This window comes from Mobula hypostoma, chromosome 26 (genome assembly GCF_963921235.1).
Source record: "Mobula hypostoma chromosome 26, sMobHyp1.1, whole genome shotgun sequence".
NCBI classification, from domain to species: Eukaryota; Metazoa; Chordata; class Chondrichthyes; order Myliobatiformes; family Myliobatidae; genus Mobula; species Mobula hypostoma.
The window spans coordinates 46,076-68,992 of record NC_086122.1 but is presented as its reverse complement, the minus strand read 5'-3'; the positions used below and the strand labels follow the sequence as shown (position 1 = coordinate 68,992).

Below are 22,917 nucleotides of genomic sequence, written 5' to 3'. Positions count from 1 at the left end.
CTCTGAGGTCTTGAACTCTCCCACGATTCTCCTCTAGGGGAGAAAGTGGTCCAGGGACTGACTTACACAGGCGTGGGGACATTTGATTGGATTTTGAGGACGGGTAACTAGACCATAGACAGGGGCTTGGCCTCCACAGCTGTCTGTGGCAACAAACTCCGCTGATTCACCACTCTAGCTGTAGCTCGGGAGTTACCAACCTGTTTTATGCCATTGACCCCTACCGTTAACCAAGGGATCCGTCGACCACAGAATGGGAATCCCTACAAGACTAGCTGAGAAATTCTTTCTCGTATCCGTTGAAAATGGACGTCTCTCTATTTTGAGGCTGTGCCCTTTGGTCTGAGACTCACTTGAGAGAGGATGCAGAAAAGGTTGGCCAGGATGCTGCCTGACAGAGAGAGTATAAATCTCTTTTGTCTCTACATTGAGGTTGGACAAAATTGGGATTTTTTTCTTGGGAGTGCAGGAGGCCGAGGGAAGTTTATAAACATTGGACAAGATTAGATTATGAGGACACTCAGTCCACATTTATTGTCATTTAGAAATGATTCAATGTTCCTCCAGTAGACTATCACAGAAACACAGGACAGACCAAGACTAAAAGGGACACAAACCACATAATTATAACGTACAGTTACAACAGTGCAAAGGAATACCGTAATTTGATAAAGAGCAAACCATGGGCATGGTTTAAAAAAAGTCTCAAAGTCCCAATAGCCCCAACATCTCATGCAGACAGTAGAAGGGAGAGACTCTCCCTACCATGAGCCTCCAGCATTGCAAACTTGCCGATGCAGCATCCTGGAAGCACCCGACCACAGCCGACTCTGAGTCCGTCCGAAAACTTCGAGCCTCTGACCAGCCCACCGACACCGAGCACCATCTCTGCCGAGCGCTTCGACCCCGCCCCGGCCGCCGAGCAACGTGCAGAGCCGAGGATTCGGGCTTCCCCTCTGGAGATTTCAGATCACACAGTAGCAGAGGCAGCGAAACAGGCATTTCAGAAGTTTCACCAGATGTTCCTCCGTGCTCTCACATCTGCCTCCATCAAATCAGAATTGTGCACGGCACCCTACTTGACAGATAACAGATATTCATCACTGGAGTGGCTGCTGTGCGCTGTGTCGCACCGTTATCTTCTCTGCAATTGGGTTATTTTATCTGGAGTGCAGGAGGATGAGAAAAGTATATAAAGGTTGGACAAGTTTGAATTATAGACAATGGACAATAGGTGCAGGAGTAGGCTATTCAGCCCTTCGAGCCAGCACCGCCATTCACTGTGATCATGGCTGATCATCCACAATCAGTACCCCGTTCCTGCCTTCTCCCCATATCCCTTGACTCCGCTATCATTAAGAGCTCTATATAACTCTTTCTTGAAAGCATCCAGAGAATTGGCCTCCACTGCCTTCTGAGGCAGAGCAGTCCACAGATCCACAACTCTCTGGGTGAACTCTCCTTACTCACTCTTCCTTCAGTTAGTCCTGATGAAGGGTCTCGGCCTGAAGCGTCGACTGCACCTCTTCCTACAGATGCTGCTTGGCCTGCTGCGTTCACCAGCAACTTTGATGTATGTTGCTTGAATTTCCAGCATCTGCAGAATTCCTGTTGTTCTCTGGGTGAAAAAGTTTTTTGTCAACTCCGTTGTAAATGGTCTACCCCTTATTCTCAAATTGTGGCCCCTGGTTCTGGACTCCCCCAACATCGGAAACATGTTTCCTGCCTCTAGCGTGTCCAATCCCTTAATAATCTTATATGTTTCAATGAGATCTCCTCTAATCCTTCTAAATTTCAGTGTATACAAGCCCAGTGGCTCCAATCTTTCACCATATGACAGTCCCGCCATCCCGGGAATTAACCGCATGAACCTCGACTGCACTGCCTCAATAGCAAGGATGTCCTTCCTCAAATTTGGAGACCAAAACTGCACACAATACTCCAGGTGTGGTCTCACCAGGGCCCTGTATAACTGCAGAAGGACCTCTTTGCTCCTATACTCAACTCCCCTTGTTATGAAGGCCAACATGCCATTAGCTTTCTTCACTGCCTGGTGTACCTGCATGCTTACTTTCAGTGACTGATGAACAAGAACACCTAGATCTTGTTATACTTCCCCTTTTCCTAACTTGACACCATTCAGATAGTAATCTGCCTTCCTGTTCTTGCCACCAAAGTGGATAACCTCACATTTATCCACAATAAACTGCATCCGCCCACTCACCCAACCTGTCCAAGTCATCCTGCATTATCTCAACATCCTCCGCACATTTCACACTGCCACCCAGCTTTGTGTCATCTGCAAATTTGCTAATGTTACTTTTAATCCCTTCATCTGAATCATTAATGTATATTGTAAATAGCTGCGATCCCAGCACCGAGCCTTGCGGTACCCCACTAGTCACCGCCTGCCATTCTGAAAGGGACCCATTTATTCCTACTCTTTGTTTCCTGTCTGCCAACCAATTTTCTATCCCTGTCAGTACCCTACCCCCAATACCATGTGCTCTAATTTTGCCCACTAATCTTCTATGTGGGACCTTATCAAAGGCTTTCTGAAAGTACAGGTACACTACATCCACTGGCTCTCCCTTGTCCATTTTCATAGTTACATCCTCAAAAAATTCCAGAAGAATAGTCAAGCATGATTTCCCCTTCATAAATCCATGCTGACTGGGACCGATCCTGTTACTGCTATCCAAATGTGCCGCTATTTCATCCTTTATAATTGACTCCAGCATCTTCCCCAGCACTGATGTCAGGCTAACTGGTCTATAATTCCCTGTTTTCTCTCTCCCTCCTTTCTTAAAAAGTGGGATAACATTAACTACCCTCCAGTCCTCAGGAACTGATCCTGAATCTATAGAACATTGGAAAATAATTACCAATGCGTCCACGATTTCTAGAGGGTTGTTTTATCTGGGGTGCAGGATAGAAACATAAGGTTTCGGGGCTAAGGACTGGAGGCCTGTCTGAATGTATGAGTGGATGGGTGAGTGGCAGAGTGGGAAAGGAGCTTTACAGAGTCATAGAAAAGTACAGCACAGGAACAGGCTCTTTGGCCCACCTAGTCCATGCTGAACCATTTAAACAGCCTAGTCCCATTGGCTGCACCGGGACAATAGCTCTTCATACTTCCTGCCATCAATGTACCTATCCAAACTTCTCTTAAACATTGAAATCGAGCTTGCAGGCACCACTTGCGCTGGCAGCTCGTTCCACACTCTCACCACCCTCTGGGTGAAGAGGCTTCCCTTCAGGTTCCCGTTAAACTTTTCAGCTTTCACCTTTAACCTGTGACCTCTGGTTGCACTCCCTCCTAACCTCAGTAGAAAAAGCCAGCTTGCTTTTACCCTATCTCTACCCCTCATAATTTTGTGTACCTCTCATTCTTCCGCATTCCAAGGAATAAATTCCTGACCTATTGAGCCATTCCTTGTAACTCCTCCAATCTATCTCCCAGACCCGGCAGCATCCTTGTAAGTTTTCTCTGTATTGTTTCAACCTTACTTACAACTTTCCTGTACGTTTGTAGGTGACCGAAACTGCACAGAATACTCCAAATTTGCCGTGTTTTGTTGCTTGTGTTGCTCTGCTGAACATCGTGGGCACGCTTCGTGGGCACGCTACTTTGTCACCGGAACGTGCTGCCCCCCAGCACACTTCGGTTGTGTTGTCTGTTAACACAAGTGGCATGTTTCACTGTCTGTTTCGGTGCACCTCCGATTAGTAAATGAACCTGATCTGATCTGAATTGTGGTCTGTAAAAAAATAAGGTTGTATAATCAACGCATAGAGTTGGCGTGATGTTTATCATCGTCTTATGCCCCAAAGCCAGTTTGTTTAAAGATGATCTTAAAGGAGAGTTTAACCTGTCAAATCTCACCCATTTTTGCCAGAATGTGTGTCGATATTTGTCCCTGCTCATCCTTTGTTTTGCCAATGCAAATGACATATTTCACTGTATGTTTTGACGTACCTGTGACATATCCATGAATCTGAACTTTTAACAGTGAAATCAGCAAATCTGGTTGACGGAGGGTTTACAGAAACGTAAACCACAGTGGACAGTAGTGATGGCTGGAGTTGAGTAGTGTGGAAGAGAACAGGGGTGCAGCGGATGTGCTGGAATCCGTGCTGGTCTGGGCTGGCTGGTTGCTCCTGTCGGTGCTGTCCTCTAGTGTCCACTCTATGGAATACAAGCTTGATTGCTTGCGGCGGACCCAGCACGAGACAAGCTCATTTGCCCTCGCCTGCTGAACCGGGGCAAGTTGAGGAACTGCTGCGTACTTATTCTTGGCTCCAGGTCAACATCCCAAGCACCCCATCAAACTTCAGGCCTGTGCTATAATTTTTGGTGACTGTATGTCCTATCATAACTGTATGTACTATGTGTGTCTTTGTGTGCTTGTGCTTTGCAACTTTGGCCCCAGAGAAATGCTGTTTCATTTTGCAGCTGTGACGAGAATACACATAAATTAATATGTTTTCTGGCCTGGGCTAGCATCAGTGGCATCAGCAGTTGGTCTGCCACCTGTCCTCAGGGGAAGGAGAGATAAGGAACAATGAAGCAGCATTTGGAGGTGTTAATGAAGGAGCCATCAGTCTGGGTATTGTCAAGAGCGGCCCCCCCTTTGAACCTTGAACTGTTTGAAGTGATGGACAGGCGATACCCCAGCAGGGGGATAAAAAGGACAAGGTTCGCTAAGGCAGGACACACACGACACCCGAGGTAACGAGACCCTGGAAGCAGTGCGCCTCTCACAAGTCGATGGGAAGTACCGGGACATAAACGCACAGGGTGGAAAGGTACGATCAGCGGGAACCCGGTGTGTGTCCACCCTCGCTTGGGTGCCGGGTTCACTGCAGAGGATCGACCGCATCTGGAGGAGGGGTCACAGTCGGTGACCTCAGGTGACATCACAAAGGACTCGCCCAAAAGCTGTTTGTGAGCAATCTCGCCGGTCTGTGAGTGAAGCCGTTCTGAATGATCAGTCGTTCTCGTTCTCTCTCTCCCTCCCCCCACGTTGTCTATCGCCATGGCAACGATTACTGCGAACTGAACTAAATTGAACTGGACTTTTGTGTCACTTTGAAATTGGTCATTTACCCCTAGACAACGATAGAGCTTGATTGATCCTGTTATCTTAATTCTGTGCACATGTGTGTTTATCATTGCTGAACTGTTGCATTTATTATCCTTTCGATTATTGTGTTGCTTGTTTCTTTAATAAAACTTTCTTAGTTCTAGTAATCCAGACTCCAACTGAGTGATCCATTTCTGCTGGTTTGGCAACCCAGTTACGGGGTACGTAACATAAGTGGGGTTCTCGTCCACGATTTTGAACGCTAAATTGGGGACGGAGAAAATTGATTGGGTTAAAATTCCCGAAAGAAAGAAAAGACAAACAGCAGAAATGGAGGCTGAGGAACTTATAAAGGCGCCGACCTTGGAGGCATTAGAGGATGCCAGGAAATCGGAATTGGTAGCTGTGACCAAACGGTTGAATCTTGCTTAGGAGAAGTCGACAATGAGGAGAGAGGAGATACACAGAGCTATTGTAGAGCACTATGTATCTAGAGGTGTGTTTCCCCAAGGCGAGCTGGGGGTGGTGTCTATTGAAAAACCTGCTGGAGACGCGGTACAGATACAGCTTGAAAAACTGAGACTCGAGCACGAGTTCCGGGTACGACAGTTGGAGCGAGAAGAGAAGGAGAGAGAGGTAGAAAGGCAAGAGAGAGAGAGAGACAGTTGGAGAGAGAAGAGAAAGAGAGAGAGAGACAGTTGGAGAGAGAAGAGAAAGAGAGGGATAGACAGTTGGAGACAGAAGAGAAACAGAGAGAAAGGGAATTCGAATTGGAGAAGTTAAGGTTAAGGGCAGAGCAGGGGCTCGTGCCGAACCAAGGTGGAGGGTTCCGGGCGACCCAGGAGGTTAGGCTGGTTCCCCCATTTGACGATACCGACGTGGATCGGTACTTCCCCCATTTCGAAAAAGTGGCTATAAGTCAGGACTGGCCGAGGGATAAGTGGGCTGTTTTACTTCAGAGTATACTGAAAGGGATAGCCCAAGAAGCTTACTCTGCTCTGTCCGCGGAAGATGCCCAGAGGTATGAGGTGGTGAAAGAGGCCATCCTCAGGATTTATGAGTTGGTCCCGGAGGCATACCGGCAGAGGTTCCGGAATGCGAGGAAGCAGTGGGACGTATTTGGAGTTTGCCCGTGAGATGCAGACATATTGTGAGCGTTGGTGCGCCTCAAAGGGGGTAGAGGGGGATTATGACAGACTGCTGCAGCTGATCCTGATTGAGCAGTTTAAAGGTTGTGTCCCTGAGGGTATGAGACCCTACCTCGATGAGAAAGAGGCAGCCACGTTAGCCGCAACTGCTAAGTTAGCGGATGAGTATGCATTGACGCATAAAATGAAGTTTGCCCCGAGTAGAGGCTACCAGAAGGGTAGTCAGGACGGCAGGGAGAGTCCGCCGGAAAAGTCAGAAAGTAAGCCTGGGACTAGTGAGAAGGATAAGGTAGACCGGGAGCAGTCTGGTAGGAAGTCTCCTGGGGTCGTCTGTTATAATTGCGGGAAAGTCGGACACTTTGCGTCCAGGTGCTTTGCCCCAAAGAAGGAGACGGGAAAAGGGAAGACAGCGATTTTGAATGGCTGTATCGAGCTGTTAAGGGAACCGCTAGGGAAGGACAGGTCTGCCAAAGTTCAGGAAGGGCGCGAGAGGTTTATCTCGGCTGGATTGGTGAAAGTGAAGGAGGGGTTAAAACCAGTTTCAGTGCGGATCTGGAGAGACACGGGAGCGTGTCAGTCACTAATACTGAAGAGTGTATTAGAGTTTAGCTCAGAGACCCAGACTGGGGAGGTAAAGGTCAAAGGTGTTGGGGAAGGGAGAGAGTCAGTCCCTTTGCACCAGATACACTTACAAAGCAACCTAGTCTCTGGACTAGTCACGATCGGGGTGAGGTCCGAATTACCGATGAAAGGCGTGGAAGTCTTGCTCGGTAATGACGTCGCCGGGGGAATCGTGTTCCCAATCGTGAGATTGACAGGTCAGCCTGCCAGCAGTGAGGCCCTGCCCATGGACTCACAGGTTCATCATGGGGCTGCGGTAGTGAATTTAGCTGCGGTGGTAAATTTAGCTGAAACGTTTCTGCCAACCTTGTACGAGAAGGGGGTAGAAAATGAAAAGAAGGTGTGTGGTGAGACAAGAGGTAGTGAGGGAGCTGGGACAGACGTAGCAGTAGCCAGGAAAGAATTTGTGCAGACGCGGGAGCGAGACGAGGGGCTGATGGTTTCGGCAGAAACAGCTCTCTCTGACACAGACTTGACAAGGGAACTAGTAGGCTATTGTGCGGAGGAGGAAGTGCTAAGGAAGAAAGGGAGACCAAGTACCGTGCCCGCCGATGAGGAGTGGGAGGTGGTGCAAAAGGGTTATGGGGATGAGGTTTTTAACATGGCCCACGAGGTACCCCCCCGGTGGACATTTTGCGGTGCTGGAGGAAACAGTTGGTGGAATCATGAAAGAGGTTTACCGGCTGCCCAGGGGGAAGGATGTTATTGATCATGACCGACGCGAACTGAGATGGTCACAGGCTTTTGATATGCTAACAAACCTAGTCGGTGTTAGCGTGGAAATCAATGAAGCTAGGGGCCTCCTGATAAGAGAAAAAAAACATTTTGAAAAGATTAGTATGGGATCGATCAGATGGGAGAAGGCTATTGTTTTGGCCAGGTCTACTGATAAGGTCTCTCCCTTAATCCCTGAACAAAGCGGCTCTTTAGAAGAAGTAATTAAACGACTTGCACCCGTGTGTTTGATTGTCCCGAGGCGATGCAAAGAACTGGGACGTTTGGGGGTGTCTGTTACAATAGGTCAGCCTAGCAAACAACATTCATATACAATGAGTAATTCAGTGACTGAAGAGCTGACGAACACAGAGGTGTGTATTGGCAATTTAATACGGCTGTCTGAAGCCAGCTTGATAGTGAACCTTGAAAAAAATGAGTTCGGCCACGCGAAGGTCACTTACCTGGGATTTGTGGTGACACAGGGGCAGCTGGCAGCGATGCAAGCTACAGTGCAGGCTATAGCTGACCTCCCAACCCCGACAGACAAGAGGGCCCTCAAAAGGCTCTTGGAGATGGTGGGGTACTGTAGGAAGTTTTGCAATAACTCTGCGGTCACTACCCCTCCCCCTCCTACTAAGCCCTTGCGAGAGAAAACTGAGTCGGAATGGGACGACCCTTGTTATTGTGGTCCAGGACAAAACCAAATGAGAGGTTACATTGATCGCAATTCATCAGTGTTTTTGGCCACTATGAAGTTTGCTGAGTTGGAGCCTGGTCTAAGGGATTATTAATAACACATATAAAAGGGACGGAAAATGTGATTACTGACTGTTTGTCAAGGTGCTGACAACTTCAAATTCTCTGTATTAGCCAAATAGCTGATAAAGATGTATATTTGTGTGTATCAAATAATGTACTCATGTTTGTAATTTTTACCCCGTTAAAAATCCTTAAAGGGGGGAGGTGTGACGAGAATACACATAAATTAAGATGTTTGCTGGCCTGGGCTAGCATCAGTGGTATCAGCAGTTTGTCTGCCACCTGTCCTCAGGGGAAGGAGAGATAAGGCACACAATGAAGCAGCATTTGGAGGTGTTAATGAAGGAGCCATCAGTCTGGGTATTGTCAAGAGCGGCTCCCCCTTTGAACCCTGAACTGTTTGAAGTGATGGACAGGCGATACCCCAGCAGGCCACACACGACACCCAAGGTAGCGAGACTCTGGAAGCGGTACGCCTCTCACAAGTCGGTGGGAAGTACCGGGACATAAATGCACAGGGTGGAAAGGTACGATCAGCGGGAACCCGGTGTGTGTCCGCCCTCGCTTGGGTGCCGGGTTCACTGCAGAGGATCGACCGCATCTGGAGGAGGGGTCACAGTCGGTGACCTCAGGTGACATCACAAAGGACTCGCCCAAAATCTGCTTGTGAGCCATCTCGTCTGTGTGTGGAAGCCGTGTCTGAATGATCAGTCGTTCTCGTTCTCTCTCTCTCTCCCCCCACGTTGTCCATCGCCATGGCAACGATTACTGCGAACTGAACTAAATTGAACTGGACTTCTGTGTCACTTTGAAATTAGTCATTTACCCCTAGACAACGATAGAGCTTGACTGATCCTGTTATCTTAATTCTGTGTACATGTGTGTTTATCATTGCTGAACTGTTGCCTTTATTATCCTTTCAATTACTGTGTTGCTTGTTTCTTTAATAAAACTTTCTTAGTTCTAGTAATCCAGACTCCAACTGAGTGATCCACTTCTGCTGGTTTGGCAACCCAGTTACGGGGTACGTAACACAGCATACATGTGTACGGCCGGATGAGAATTAAACTTGAGCTCAGCCTTGAACTGAAAGACCTTATGACCTTCTTCTCTCAGTACTAATGAGTGCTTCTCGCTGCAGATATTTTGATTTTGCGGCCTACTATAAAGCCGGGAAACCCAAGACCTTCATCTGCAAGCCAGATCCTGACTATGACTGGCGCGGCATCTTTTTGACCCAGGACATCAGAGATATGCAGTGCGGGGAGGATGTGATCTGCCAGGTCTACATTCCGAAGGTACTTTACTGCACTCTTGACTCTCTGCCGAGAACGTTAACTCTTTATCTGCATTCTGGTTTCCCTCTTACCCCTTCTCTTCTCCTCCTCCTTCCCTCTCTCCCATGGTCCACTGTTCCCTCCTATCAGATTCCTCCTTCTTCAGCACCTTGCCTCTTCCACCTATCACCTCCCAGCTTCTTACTTCATCCCCTGCCCCCTCCCCTATCCCCACCCACCTTTCTCCTCACCTGGTCTCACCAATCGAGCTTGTGGCAGGTTCCCCTTGCACCCCTTCTTCTCCTCCCCTCCCTCTGTAGCCTTCCCTTTCTTCCATAACCAACGGGAGTTGTTATCTTGTTATTTCATCTTCTCATTATTTATTGCAATTGATTTATATTTGCATTTCCACAATTTGTTGTCTTCTGCACTCTAGTTGACCTTTCACTGATCCTGTTATAGTTACTCTTCAATAGATTTGCTGAAAATTAATCTCAGGGTTGTACATGGTGACGTACATGTACTTTGATAATAAAATTTACTTTGAACTTTGAACATAGACCACTCTCCTCTCTTATTATATTCCTCCTTCAGCCCTTTCCATTTTGCACCTAACTCCTTTTGGCCTCTGATCATCCACACCCGCCTACCTTTCCCCCCCCCCCACCTCACCGGGCTTCACCTAGCACCTGCCACGTTCTCCTCCCCCTTCTAACCCACCTTCTTATTCTGGCTTCTTGCCCCCTTCCTTTCCTGTCCTGGTGAGGGGCCTCAGCTCAAAACATCACCTATTTATTACTTTCCTTCGATGCTGCCTAACCTGCTGAGTTGCTCCAGCATTGTGTGTGTGTGTGTGTGTGTCTGAATTTCCAGCATCTGCTGAACCTCTTGTGTTTATGATTTACTGCACTCTTTCCTGCTGAGTGTAGGCTGTCATAGAGGTGGATCCTAAAATAGACTTTGCTTTATTCGTTATGTTCTGCGTCATATGACGTGGACGATAGTCATAGTCATACTTTATTGATCCCGGGGGAAATTGGTTTTCGTTACAGTTGCACCATAAATAATTAAATAGTAATACCTAAATTATGCCAGTAAATAAGTCCAGGACCAGCCTATTGGCTCAGGGTGTCTGACCCTCCAAGGGAGGAGTTGTAAAGTTTGATGGCCACAGGCAGGAATGACTTCTTATGACGCTCTGTGTTGCATCTCGGTGGAATGAGTCTCTGGCTGAATGTACTCCTGTGCCCAACCAGTACAGTATGCAGTGGATGGGAGACATTGTCCAAAATGGCATGCAACTTGGACAGCATCCTCTTTTCAGACACCACCGTCAGAGAGTCCAGTTCCATCCCCACAATATTACTGGCATTATGAATGAGTTTGTTGATTCTGTTGGTGTCTGCTACCCTCAGCCTGCTGCCCCAGCACACAACAGCAAACATGATCGCACTGACCACCACAGACTCGTAGAACATCCTCATCATCGTCTGACAGATGTTAAAGGACCTCAGTGTCCTCAGGAAATAGAGACGGCTCTGACCCTTCTTGTAGACAGCCTCAGTGTTCTTTGACCAGTCCAGTTTATTGTCAAATCGTATCCCCAGGTATTTGTAATCCTCCACCATGTCCACACTGACCCCCGGATGGAAACAGGGGTCACTGGTACCTTAGCTCTCCTCAGGTCTACCACCAGCTCCTTAGTCTTTTTCACATTAAGCTGCAGATAATTCTGGTCACACCATGTGACACAGTTTCCTACCGTAGCCCTGTACTCAGCCTCATCTCCCTTGCTGATGCATCCAACGATGGCAGAGTCATCAGAAAACTTCTGAAGATGACAAGACTCTGTGCAGTAGTTGAAGTCCAAGGTGTAAATGGTGAAGAGAGAGGGAGACAAGACAGTCCCCTGTGGAGCCCCAGTGCTGCTGGTCACTCTGTCGGACACACAGTGTTGCAAGCACACATACTGTGGTCTGCAAGTCAGGTAATCAAGAATCCATGACACCAGGAAAGCATCCACCTGCATCGCTGTCAGCTTCTTCCCCAGCAGAGCAGGGCGGATGGTGTTGAACGCACTGGAGAAGTCAAAAAGCATGACCCTCACAGTGCTCGCTGGCTTGTCCAGGTGGGTGTAGACACGGTTCAGCAGGTAGACGATGGCATCTTCAACTCCTAGTCGGGGCTGGTTGGCGAACTGGAGGGGATCTAAGTGTGGCCTGACCATAGACCGGAGCAGCTCCAGAACAAGTCTCTCCAGGGTCTTCATGATGTGGGAGGTCAATGCCACCGGTCTGTAGTCATTGAGGCCACTGGGGCGCGACGTCTTCAGCACAGGGACGAGGCAGGATGTCTTCCACAGCACAGGAACCCTCCGGAGCCTCAGGCTCAGGTTGAAGACATGGCGAAGTACTCCACATAGCTGAGGGGCACAGGCTTTGAGCACCCTGGTACTGACACCATCCGGTCCTGCAGCCTTGCTTGCGTTGAGACATTTCAGCTGTCCTCTCACCTGTTCAGCTGTGAAGCCCACCATGGTGGTTTCGTGTGGGGAACGGGTATCGTCATGAGAGCAGGGTGGGGGGTTGTGAGGAGGGGTAGGAGGGGAGAGTGGAATATGTGTTGGTTGGGGGCCGACAACAGATGGCTTATGTGGGGGATGGGCAGGGGCCGCAATGTGCAATCGTTAAAGAACAGGTTAAGTTCGTTGGCACTGTCTACACTGCCTTCAGCTCTTCTGTTGCTAGTTTGCCGGAACCCAGTGATGGTTCTCGTCCCACTCCAGACCTCTCTCATGTTGTTCTGCTGGAGCTTCCACTCAAGCTTCCTCCTACACCTGTCTTTCGCCTCCCTGATCCTGGCTTTCAGGTCCCTCTGTATTGCCCTCAGCTCCTCCCTATATCCATCTCTAAACACCCTCTTTTTAGCGTTCAGGATGTCCTTAATGTCCTTTGTCACCCATGGCTTGTTATTTGAATAACAAAGGACAGTTCTTGTCGGAACATTGCAGTCCTTCCATGACCATGATTGTTCTTGGCCAATTTTTCCACAGAAGTGGTTTGCCATCGCCCTGTTCTGGGTAGGGGTGGGTGACCCCCAGCCATTATCAATACCCTTCAGAGATTGTCTGCCTGGCACCAGTGATCGCATAACCAGGACTTGTGAACTGCACCGGCTGCTCATACGACCATCCACCCCCTGCTTCCACGGCTTCACGTGACCCTGATCCAGGAGCTAAGCAGGTGGTACACCTTGCCCAAGGGTGACCTGCAGACCTTACATCTCCTTTGGTGGAGACCCATCCCACCCCGTTACTCAACCAAGATAATGGAAATTTTATTACTGCTCTGGTGGTAATTTTGTGTTTGGACTGGGTATCCACAGCATTCTGTCACTGTGAATGATAGGCTGGTGGGAATGGTGGAAATTTGGGTAAGAAGGAAATCGGGGGATTTGAAGATGTGTGGGTTGAGTGGGATAGTGGGGGGCATAATTCATGAATGGAATAAGGACTTGAGGGATAGGCTGGTCAGGAATTTCCATTAGCAAATCCCTTTTGTGATTGTCGAGCCAACTTCAAATGCTAAACTGACTATGCATTGGAAAACCATAGAAACCTACAGCACAGAAACAGGCCTTTTGGCCCTTCTTGGCTGTGCCGAACCATTTTCTGCCTAGTCCCACTGACCTGCACATGGACCATATCCCTCCTTACACGTCCCATCCATGTATCTGTCCAATTTATTCTTAAATGTTAAAAAAGAACCCGCATTTACCACCTCATCTGGCAGCTCATTCCATACTCCCACCACTCTCTGTGTGAAGAAGCCCCCCATAATGTTCCCTTTAAACTTTTCCCCCCTCACCCTTAACCCATGTCCTCTGGTTTCTTTCTCCCCTTGCCTCAGTGGAAAAAGCTTGCTTGCATTCACTCTATCTATACCCATCATAATTTTATATACCTCTATCAAATCTCCCCTCGTTCTTCTACGCTCCAGGGAATAAAGTCCTAACCTATTCAACCTTTCTCTGTAACTGAGTTTCTCAAGTCCTGGCAACATCCTTGTAAACCTTCTCTGCACTCTTTCAACCTTATTTATATAATTCCTGTAATTTGGTGACCAAAACTGAACACAATACTCCAGATTCGGCCTCACCAATGCCTTATGCAACCTCATCATAACATTCCAGCTCTTATACTCAATACTTTGATTAATAAAGGCCAATGTACCAAAAGCTCTCTTTACGACCCTATCTACCTGTGATGCCACTTTTAGGGAATTTTGTATCTCTATTCCCAGATCCCTCTGTTCCACTGCACTCCTCAGTGCCTTACCATTAACCCTGTATGTTCTACCTTGGTTTGTCCTTCCAACGTGCAATACCTCACACTTGTCTGTATTTTATCTCCATCTGCCATTTTTCAGCCCATTTTTCCAGCTGGTCCAAGTCCCTCTGCAGGCTCTGAAAACCTTCCTCACTGTCTACTACACCTGCAATCTTTGTATCATCAGCAAATTTGCTGATCCAATTTACCACATTATTATCCAGATCATTGATATAGATGACCAATAACAATGGACCCAGCACTGATCCCTGTGGCACACCACTAGTCACAGGCCTCCACTCAGAGAAGCAATTCTCTACTACCACTCTTTGGCTTCTTCCACTGTGCCAATGTCTAATCCAATTTACCACCTCTCCATGTATACCTAGCGACTGAATTTTCCTAACTAACCTCCCATGCGGGACCTTGTCAAAGGCCTTACTGAAGTCCATGTAGACAATATCCACTGCCTTACCTTCATCCACTCTCCTGGTAACCTCCTCGAAAAACTCCAGTAGATTGGTCAAACATGACCTACCACGCACAAAGCCATTTTGACTCTCCCTAATAAGTCCTTGTCTATCCAAATGCTTGTAGATTCTGTCTCTTAGTACTCCCTCCAATAACTTACCTACTACAGACGTTAAGCTTACCGGCCTATAATTTCCCAGATTTACTTTTCGATCCTTTTTTAAACAACGGAACAACATGAGCCACTCTCCAATCCTCCGGCACCTCACCCGTAGACAGCGACATTTAAAACATTTCTGCCAGGGCCCCCGCAGTTTCAACACTAGTCTCCTTCAAGGTCCAAGGGAACACCCTGTCAGGTCCCGGGGATTTATCCACTTTAATTTTCCTCAAGACAGCAAGCACCTCCTCCCTTTCAATCTGTACAGTTTCCATGATCTCACTACTTGATTCCCTTAATTCCATAGACTTTATGCCAGTTTTCTTAGTAAATACAGACGCAAAAAACCTATTTAAGATCTCCCCCATTTCCTTTGGCTCCGTACGTAGCTGACCACTCTGATCTTCAAGAGGACCAATTTTATCCCTTACAGTCCTTTTGTTCTTAATATACCTGTAAAAGCTCTTTGGATTATCCTTCACTTTGACTGCCAAGGCAACCTCATGTCTTCTTTTAGCCCTCCTGATTACTTTCTTAAGTATTTTCTTGCACTTGTTATACTCCTCAAGCACCTGATTTACTCCCTGTTTCCTATACATTTCATACAACTCCCTCCTCTTCTTTATCAGAGTTACAATATCCCTTGAGAACCAAGGTTCCTTAGTCCTATTCACTTTGCCTTTAATCCTGACAGGAACATACAAACTCTGCACTCTCAAAATTTCTCCTTTGAAGGCTTCCCACTTACCGATCACATCTTTACCAGAGAACAACCTGTCCCAATCCATGCTTTCTCGATCCTTCTGCCACCTCCAACGGGATCCCACCACTAAGCATATCTTTCCCTCCCCCCCTCTCTCTGCATTCCGCAGGGATCGCTCCCTACACAACTCCCTTGTCCATTCGTCCCCCCCATCCCTCCCCACTGATCTCCCTCCTGGCACTTATCCGTGTAAGCGGAACAAGTGCTACACATGCCCTTACACTTCCTCCCTTACCACCATTCAGGGCCCCAAACAGTCCTTCCAGGTGAGGCATCACTTCACCTGTGAGTCGACTGGGGTGATATACTGCGTCCGGTGCTCCCGATGTGGCCTTTTATATATTGGTGAGACCCGACGCAGACTGGGAGATCGCTTTGCTGAACATCTACGCTCTGTCCGCCAGAGAAAGCAGGATCTCCCAGTGGCCACACATTTTAATTCCACATCCCATTCCCATTCTGACATGTCTATCCACGGCCTCCTCTACTGTAAAGATGAAGCCACACTCAGGTTGGAGGAACAACACCTTATATTCCGTATGGGTAGCCTTCAACCTGATGGCATGAACATTGACTTCTCTAACTTCCGCTAGGCCCCACCTCCCCCTCGTACCCCATCTGTTACTCTTTTTTATGCACACATTCTTTCTCTCACTCTCCTTTTTCTCCCTCTGTCCCTCTGAATATACCTCTTGCCCATCCTCTGGGTCACCCCCCCCCCCGTCTTTCTTCCCAGACCTCCTGTCCCATGATCCTCTCGTATCCCCTTCTGCCTATCACCTGTCCAGCTCTCGGCTCCATCCCTCCCCCTCCTGTCTTCTCCTATCATTTTGCATCTCCCCCTCCCCCTCCAGCTTTCAAATCCCTTACTCACTCTTCCTTCAGTTAGTCCTGACGAAGGGTCTCGGCCTGAAACGTCGACTGCGCCTCTTCCTATAGATGCTGCCTGGCCTGCTGCGTTCACCAGCAACTTTGATGTGTGTTGCTTGAATTTCCAGCATCTGCAGAATTCCTGTTCTTTCTCGATCCTTTCTCATTTCTTCAAATTTGGCCTTCTTCCAGTTCAGAACCTCAACGCTAGGACCAGATCTATCCTTGTCCATGATCAAATTGAAACTAATGGTGTTATGATCACTGGAACCAAAGTGCTCCCCTACACAGACTTCTGTCACATGTCCTAACTTGTTTCCTAACAGGAGATCCAATATTGCATCCCCTCTAGTTGGTCCCTCTATATATTGATTTAGAAAACTTTCCTGAACACATTTTGCAAACTCTAAACCATCTAGACCCCTAACAGTATGGGAGTCCCAATCAATAAATGGAAAATTAAAATCCCCTATCACCACAACTTTATGTTTCCTGCAGTTGCCTGCTATCTCTCTGCAGGTTTGCTCCTCCAAGTCTCGTTGACTATTTGGTGGTCTGAGTGGGATTGATCAGAGAGAATTTTGAGGGTTTCTGCGTCGAGGGCTGGAGTAGGGGTAAGTCCAAAGGAAAGAACCAGATGCAGATAAACACAAGAGTTTCTGCAGGTGCTGAAAATCCAGAGTAACATATCCAAAATGCTGGGGGAAGTTAGCAGGTCAGGGAGCATCTATGCAGAGGAAAAAAGAGTCGACATTTCAGCCCAGAACCCTTCATCTGGAATGCAGACACACATTTCAATGCGGATGGCGACCGAGGGTTCGGCACCGGATGCCTGCGTTCTGATCACTGATGGGATCCCTCTGCCTCCAGGGAAGGAGCCTGTGGCAGCCTGTCGCTGTGTGGCGGCTCAGGTGGCCAGAGGGTCGGCCTCTACAGTGTCTCTTTCTCTTTTGAGAGTGGATTTTATATTCTGGGTTTTTCCCCATTCTTTCCTGTTTTTTATTTGAGTGGCAGAGGGTGGGGGGATTTGGGGGTTGATGTTCTGTGTTTTGTGCAGGGGAAGGGGGATTTCGGGGGGTTGATGATTGTGTTGCTGTTCTTTTTTCTATGGGGGGGTGGGGTGGGTGCATGGGTTTGATGTTTCTCTTTCAACGACCTCCATGTTTTTCCCTTTGTTCCGTGGCTATCTGGAGAAGATGAATCTCAGAGTTGTACACTGCATACATACTTTGATAATAAGTGAAACCTTTGAACCTCACAGTGTGTTAACTCTTCCTCTACTTGTGCAGCCCTTCACTTTGGATGGTGTCAAGTTTACTCTCAGGCTCTACGTCTTGGTTACTTCCTGTGACCCTCTGCGGATATACCTCTACAATGAGGGCCTGGTCTGCTTTGCCACTAAAAAGTACTCTGAACCGACCAAAAAGAATTTAGTAAGTGACCCATTGACTTATCTTTAAGACATACAGTTAATTCTCTGAAAGTACGATCCTACTTTTATAAGAGGTTAATTCTTGCCTAACTCACTGTTGTATGGAAGTAATCGACTCGGGTGGGATCTTGCTGTTACATTCCCAACCCCAGCTAAAAGCTGACTACTCTGTCTGGGGGGACGGGGAGTGGGAGGTTGGTGTAGTTACAGAAGCATCTCCTAACGAGTCTAGTTCGCAAAGTTTACAAGACAAGGTCAGGAAAAGCCCTCCCCACCATTGAGCACATCTACAATGAGTGCTGCCATAAGAAAGCAGCAACTATCATCAGGGATACCCACCATCCAGACCATGCTCTCTTCTCATCAGGAAGAAGGCACAAGAGCTGTAGATCTGTCACCGTAAGTTTCAGGAACAGTTATCACCCTACAACCATCAGGCTCCTGAACCAGTGTGGATAACTTCACTCAGTTCAACACTGAACTGGTTCCACAACCTATGGACTAACTTGCAAGGGCTCTACAACTCATGTCCTCAATGCTTCTGTCTGTCTTTATGTATTTGTGCAGTTTGTCTTCTCTTGTACGTCGGTTATTTGGCCGTGTCTGTGTGTTGTTTTTCATCAGTTCTATTGTATAAGACCATATGAGATAGGAGCAGAATGGGCCATTCAGCTCATCGAGTCTGTCACCATTTCATCATGGCTGATCCACTTTCCCTCTCAACCCCAATCTCCTGCCTTCTCCCGGTAACCTCTCACACCCTGAGTAATGAACAATCTGTCACCTCTGCCTTCAGTATACCCAATGACCTGGCCTCCACAGCCCTCCATCTGCACAATTAATTCCACAGATTCACAACTCTCTGGATAAAGAAATTCTCTTCATCTCCATTCTAAATGAACGTCCTTCTATTCTAAGGCTGTGCCCTCTGGTGCTGGAGTCCCCCACCATAGGAAACATCCTCTTCACATCCAATCTGCCTACGCCTTTCAACATTCAATAGGTTTCAATGAGATCGCCTCTCAGTCTTCTAAATTCTCATGCGTACAGGCCCAGAACCATCAAGCGCTCCTCCTGTAGTCATTCTGGTGAACCGCCTCTGAACCCTCTCCAATGTCCGCTCATCCTTTCTTAGATAAGGGCTGACGATACTCCAAGTGAGGCCTCACCACTCAACATTAACTCCTTGTTTTTATAATCTAGTCCTCTCGAGATGAATGCTAACATTGCATTTACCATCATCACCACAGACTCAACCTGCAAATTAACCTTTAGGGAATCCTGCATGAAGGCTCTCTCGTCCCTTGCACCTCAGATTTTTGGATTTTCTGCCTGCTTTGAAAATAGTCTACTCTTTTGTTCCTTCTGCCAAAGTGTATGGCTATAAATTTCCCGACACTGTACCTGTTATACTCTGCTCTGCGTCTTCCACTTTGCGTATTCTCCTTATCTGTCCAAGTCCTTCTGCAGGCTCCCTGCTTCCTCAACACTACCTGCCCTTCCACCTATCTTCATATCATCCGCCAGTCGGCCACAAAACCAACAATTCTGTCTTCATAGACAATAGAGAAAGAAGCAGTTACTCCTCGCCCCCAACACTGATTCCTGTGGGACGCCAGTGGGTGCTGTGAACGCCTGCACAAAAATGAATCTCAGGCTAGTATATGGTGATATAGTCATACTTCGATAATCAATTTACTTTGAAAGTTGAACTTTGAAGATTTTATAAGATAAGTTTGTCACATGTACATTGAAACATCAAAACTGGGCTGAGAAGTGGCAGATGGAGTTCAACCCAGATAAGTGTGAAGTGGTTCATTTTGGTAGGTCAAATATGATGGCAGAATATAGCTAATGGTTAGACTCTTGGCAGTGTGGAGGACCAGAGGGATCTTGGGGTCCAAAGCCATAGGATGCTCAAAGCAGCTGCGCAAGTTGACTCTGTGGTTAAGAAGGCATACGGTGTATTGGCCTTCATCAATCGTGGAATTGAATTTAGGAGCCGAGAGGTAATGTTGCAGCTATACAAGACCCTGGTCAGACTCCACTTGGAGTACTGTGCTCAGTTCTGATCGCCTCACTACAGGAAAGATGTGGAAGCCATAGAAAGGGTGCAGAGGAGATTTATAAGGATGTTGCCTGGATTGAGGAGCATACCTGATGAAAACAGGTTGAGTGAACTCGTCCTTTTCTCCTTGGAGCAATGGAAGATGAGAGGTGACCTGATAGAGGTGTACAAGATGATGATCGTGTGGATAGTCAGAGGCTTTTTCCCAGTGCTAAAATGGTTGCCACAAGAGGACACAGGTTTAAAGTGCTGGGGAGTAGGTACAGAGGAGATGTCAGGGGTAAGTTTTTTACTCAAAGTGGTGAGTCCGTGGAATGGGCTGCCAGAAACAGTGGTGGAGGCGGATAGGATAGGGTCTTTTAAGAGACTTTTGGATAGGTACATGGAGCTTAGAAAAACGGGGGCTATGGGGAAGTCTAGTAACTTCTAAGGTAGGGACATGTTCAGCACAACTTTGTGGGCCGAGGAGCCTGTGTTGTGCTGTAGGTTTCCTATGTTTCTATCCATGTGGCAATCTAAGAGTTTCTTAAATGCCTCTCATGTATCTGCCTCTACCAGTGCCACTGGCAGTGCATTCCACACACCCATCACTCTCTGTGTAAAAAGATTACCTCTGACCTCCCCCTCCCCCATACTTTCCTCCGATCCCCTCGTGCTTTAGCATTTCCCTGGCTATCCACTCCATCTATGCCTCCGATCAGTTTCTACACCTCTATCGCGTCACCTCTCATCCTCCTTCACTCCAGGGAGAAAAGCCATAGCTTTCTCAACCTATCTCAACTCTGTGGTTAAGAAGGCATACGGTGCATTGGCCTTCACCAATCGTGGGATTGAGTTTAAGAGCGGAGAGGTAATGTTACAGCTATATTGGACCCTGGTCAGACCCCACTTGGAGTACTGTGCTCAATTCTGGTCACCTCACTACAGGAAGGACGTCGAAACCATAGAAAGGGTGCAGAGGAGATCTACAGGGATGTTGGGGAGCATGCCTTATGAGAATAGATGAACTCGGCCTTTTCTTCTTGGAGCGACGGAGGATGAGAGGTGACCTTATAGAGGTGTTTAAGATGATGAGAGGCATTGATTGTGTGGATAGTCAGAGCCTTTTTTTCCAGGGCTGAAATGGCTAGCACGAGAGGACATAGCTTTAATGTGCTTGGAAGTAGGTACAGAGGAGATGTCAGAGGTAATTTATTTACTCAGAGAGTGGTGAGTGAGTGGAATGGGCTGCCAGCGGTGGTGGTGGAGGCGGAAATGACGGGTCCCCACCTTTTTTGCACTGCGGACTGGTTTAAGATTGACAATATTCTTGCAGACCGTCCAACGGTGGGGGGCGGAGGGGGGGCGGTTCAAGTTCGACAGTGTGTGACAGGGAATGAGGAAAGGTGCAGCTGACTCATATCGTTTCATATCGCCAAATCATATCGTTTCCTCGCGGCCCAGTAGCACATGCTTTGCGGCCTGGTACCTTTCCGCAGCCCAGTGGTTGGGGACCACTGTTTTAAGAGACTCCTGGATGGATACATGGAGCTTGGAAAAATAGAGGGCTATGGATAAGCCTAGGTAATTCTAAGGTAAGGACATGTTTGGCACAGCTTTGTGGGCCGAAGGCCTGTGTTGTGCTGTAGATTTTCTGTGTTTCTATCCTCATAATCCAATCTAGGCAGCATCCTGGTAATCCTCCTAAATATTGAGGAAAATTGATGATTCCATCGTAAGACAGACTGAAAATGGGAAGTTGTGTGATATAACACTCAAGGATATATCTAGCCAGGGTTATTGGCCCTGCATCTTGCCCGGAGTTAATCTGCCTTGATTTCAAGAAAAAGCAATAGAATCATAGAAAAGTACAACACAGAAACAGGCTTTTTGGCCCATCTAGTTGGTGCCAAACCATTTAATCTGCCAAATCCCATCAACCTGCACCCGGACCATAGCTCTCCATACCCCTCCCATCCAAACTTCTCTTAAATCTTGATATCAAAATCATATTCACATGAGGTTACGCATTGTATCGGAGGGACAGGAAGGTAGGCAGAGGGGGTGGTGTAGCTCTGCTGGTAAAGAATAGCATCAAATCAGCAGAAGGGTGTGGCATAGAATCAGAAGATGTTGAATCCTTGTGAGTTCAGATAAGAAACTGCAAGGGTAATGGCAGTTGTATACAGGCCTCCCAACAGTAGCTGAGACATGGAGCACAGATTACAACAGGAAATGGGAAAAGGTGTTTCAAAAGGGTAACGTTATGGTAGTCATGGGAGATTTTATCATACAGCTCGATTGGGAAAATTAGGTTGGTAATGGATTTCAAGAGAGTGAGTTTGTTGAATGCCTAAGAGATGGCTTTTTAGAGCAGTTTGTCATTGAGCCTGCTAGGGGATCACCTACACTGGATTGGGTGTTTTGTAATGAACTGGAGGCGATTAGGAAGCTTAAGGTAAAGGAACCCTTAGGAGTCAGTGAACACAATATGATTCAGATAGGGAGAAAGTAGAGTCTGATGTAGTGATATTTCAGTGGAGAAAAGGAAAGTAAAGTAAAGGTATGAGAGAGGAGTTGGCCAAAGTAAGTTGGGAGGAGATGCTGGCAGGGAAGACAGCAGAGCAGCAATGGCACAAGTTTCTGGGAAAATATGGGGAAGGTGCAGGATGAATGTATTCCAAAAACAAAGAAATACTCGGAACGGCAAAATGCTACAACCGTAGCTGACAAGGGAAGTCAAAACTAATGTAAAAGCAAAAGAGAGGGTATACAACAGAGCAAAAATTAGTGGGAAGATAGAAGGTTGGGAAGCTTTTAAAACCCTAGAGAGAGCAACTAAAAGAATCATTAGGAGGGAAAAGATGAAATATGAAAGCAAGCTAGCAAATAATATCAAAGTTGATAGAAAAAGCATTTTCAAGTATATAAAAAATAAAGGAGAAATAAGAGTGGATATAGAACCGCTAGAAACTGAGGCCAGAGAAATAATAACGGGGGACAAGAGGTGGCAAATGAACTAAATGAGTATTTTGCACCAGTCCTCACTGTGGAAGACACTAGCAGTGTGCCAGGTTTGAAGAGTGTGAGGGAAGAGAAGTGAGTGCAGTTTCTATTACAAGGTTGAAGGTGCTCAAAAAGCTGAAAGACCAAAAGGTACTTTTTTCACCCGGACCAGATGAACTGCAAACTGGGGTTTTGAAAGAGGTAGTGGTAGAGAGTGTTGAGGCATTTGTAA

General features: G+C 47.2%; 1 protein-coding gene across 7 annotated transcripts in view; it reads left to right on the top strand.

Moving 5' to 3' along the window:
• Positions 1-22,917, top strand: part of LOC134338112 (tubulin polyglutamylase ttll6-like) — a 99,386-nt gene that overhangs the window by 35,257 nt on the left and 41,212 nt on the right. For all 7 annotated transcript variants that reach the window (XR_010016145.1, XR_010016144.1, XR_010016143.1 and 4 more), the window contains exons 5-6: positions 9,474-9,630; positions 17,490-17,633. Coding sequence is in view for 4 of the 7 variants with exons in the window: in XM_063033662.1 (XP_062889732.1) it covers positions 9,474-9,630; positions 17,490-17,633 (301 nt within the window). In the remaining 3 variants the exon portion in view is untranslated. The remainder of the gene's footprint in view (positions 1-9,473; positions 9,631-17,489; positions 17,634-22,917) is intronic.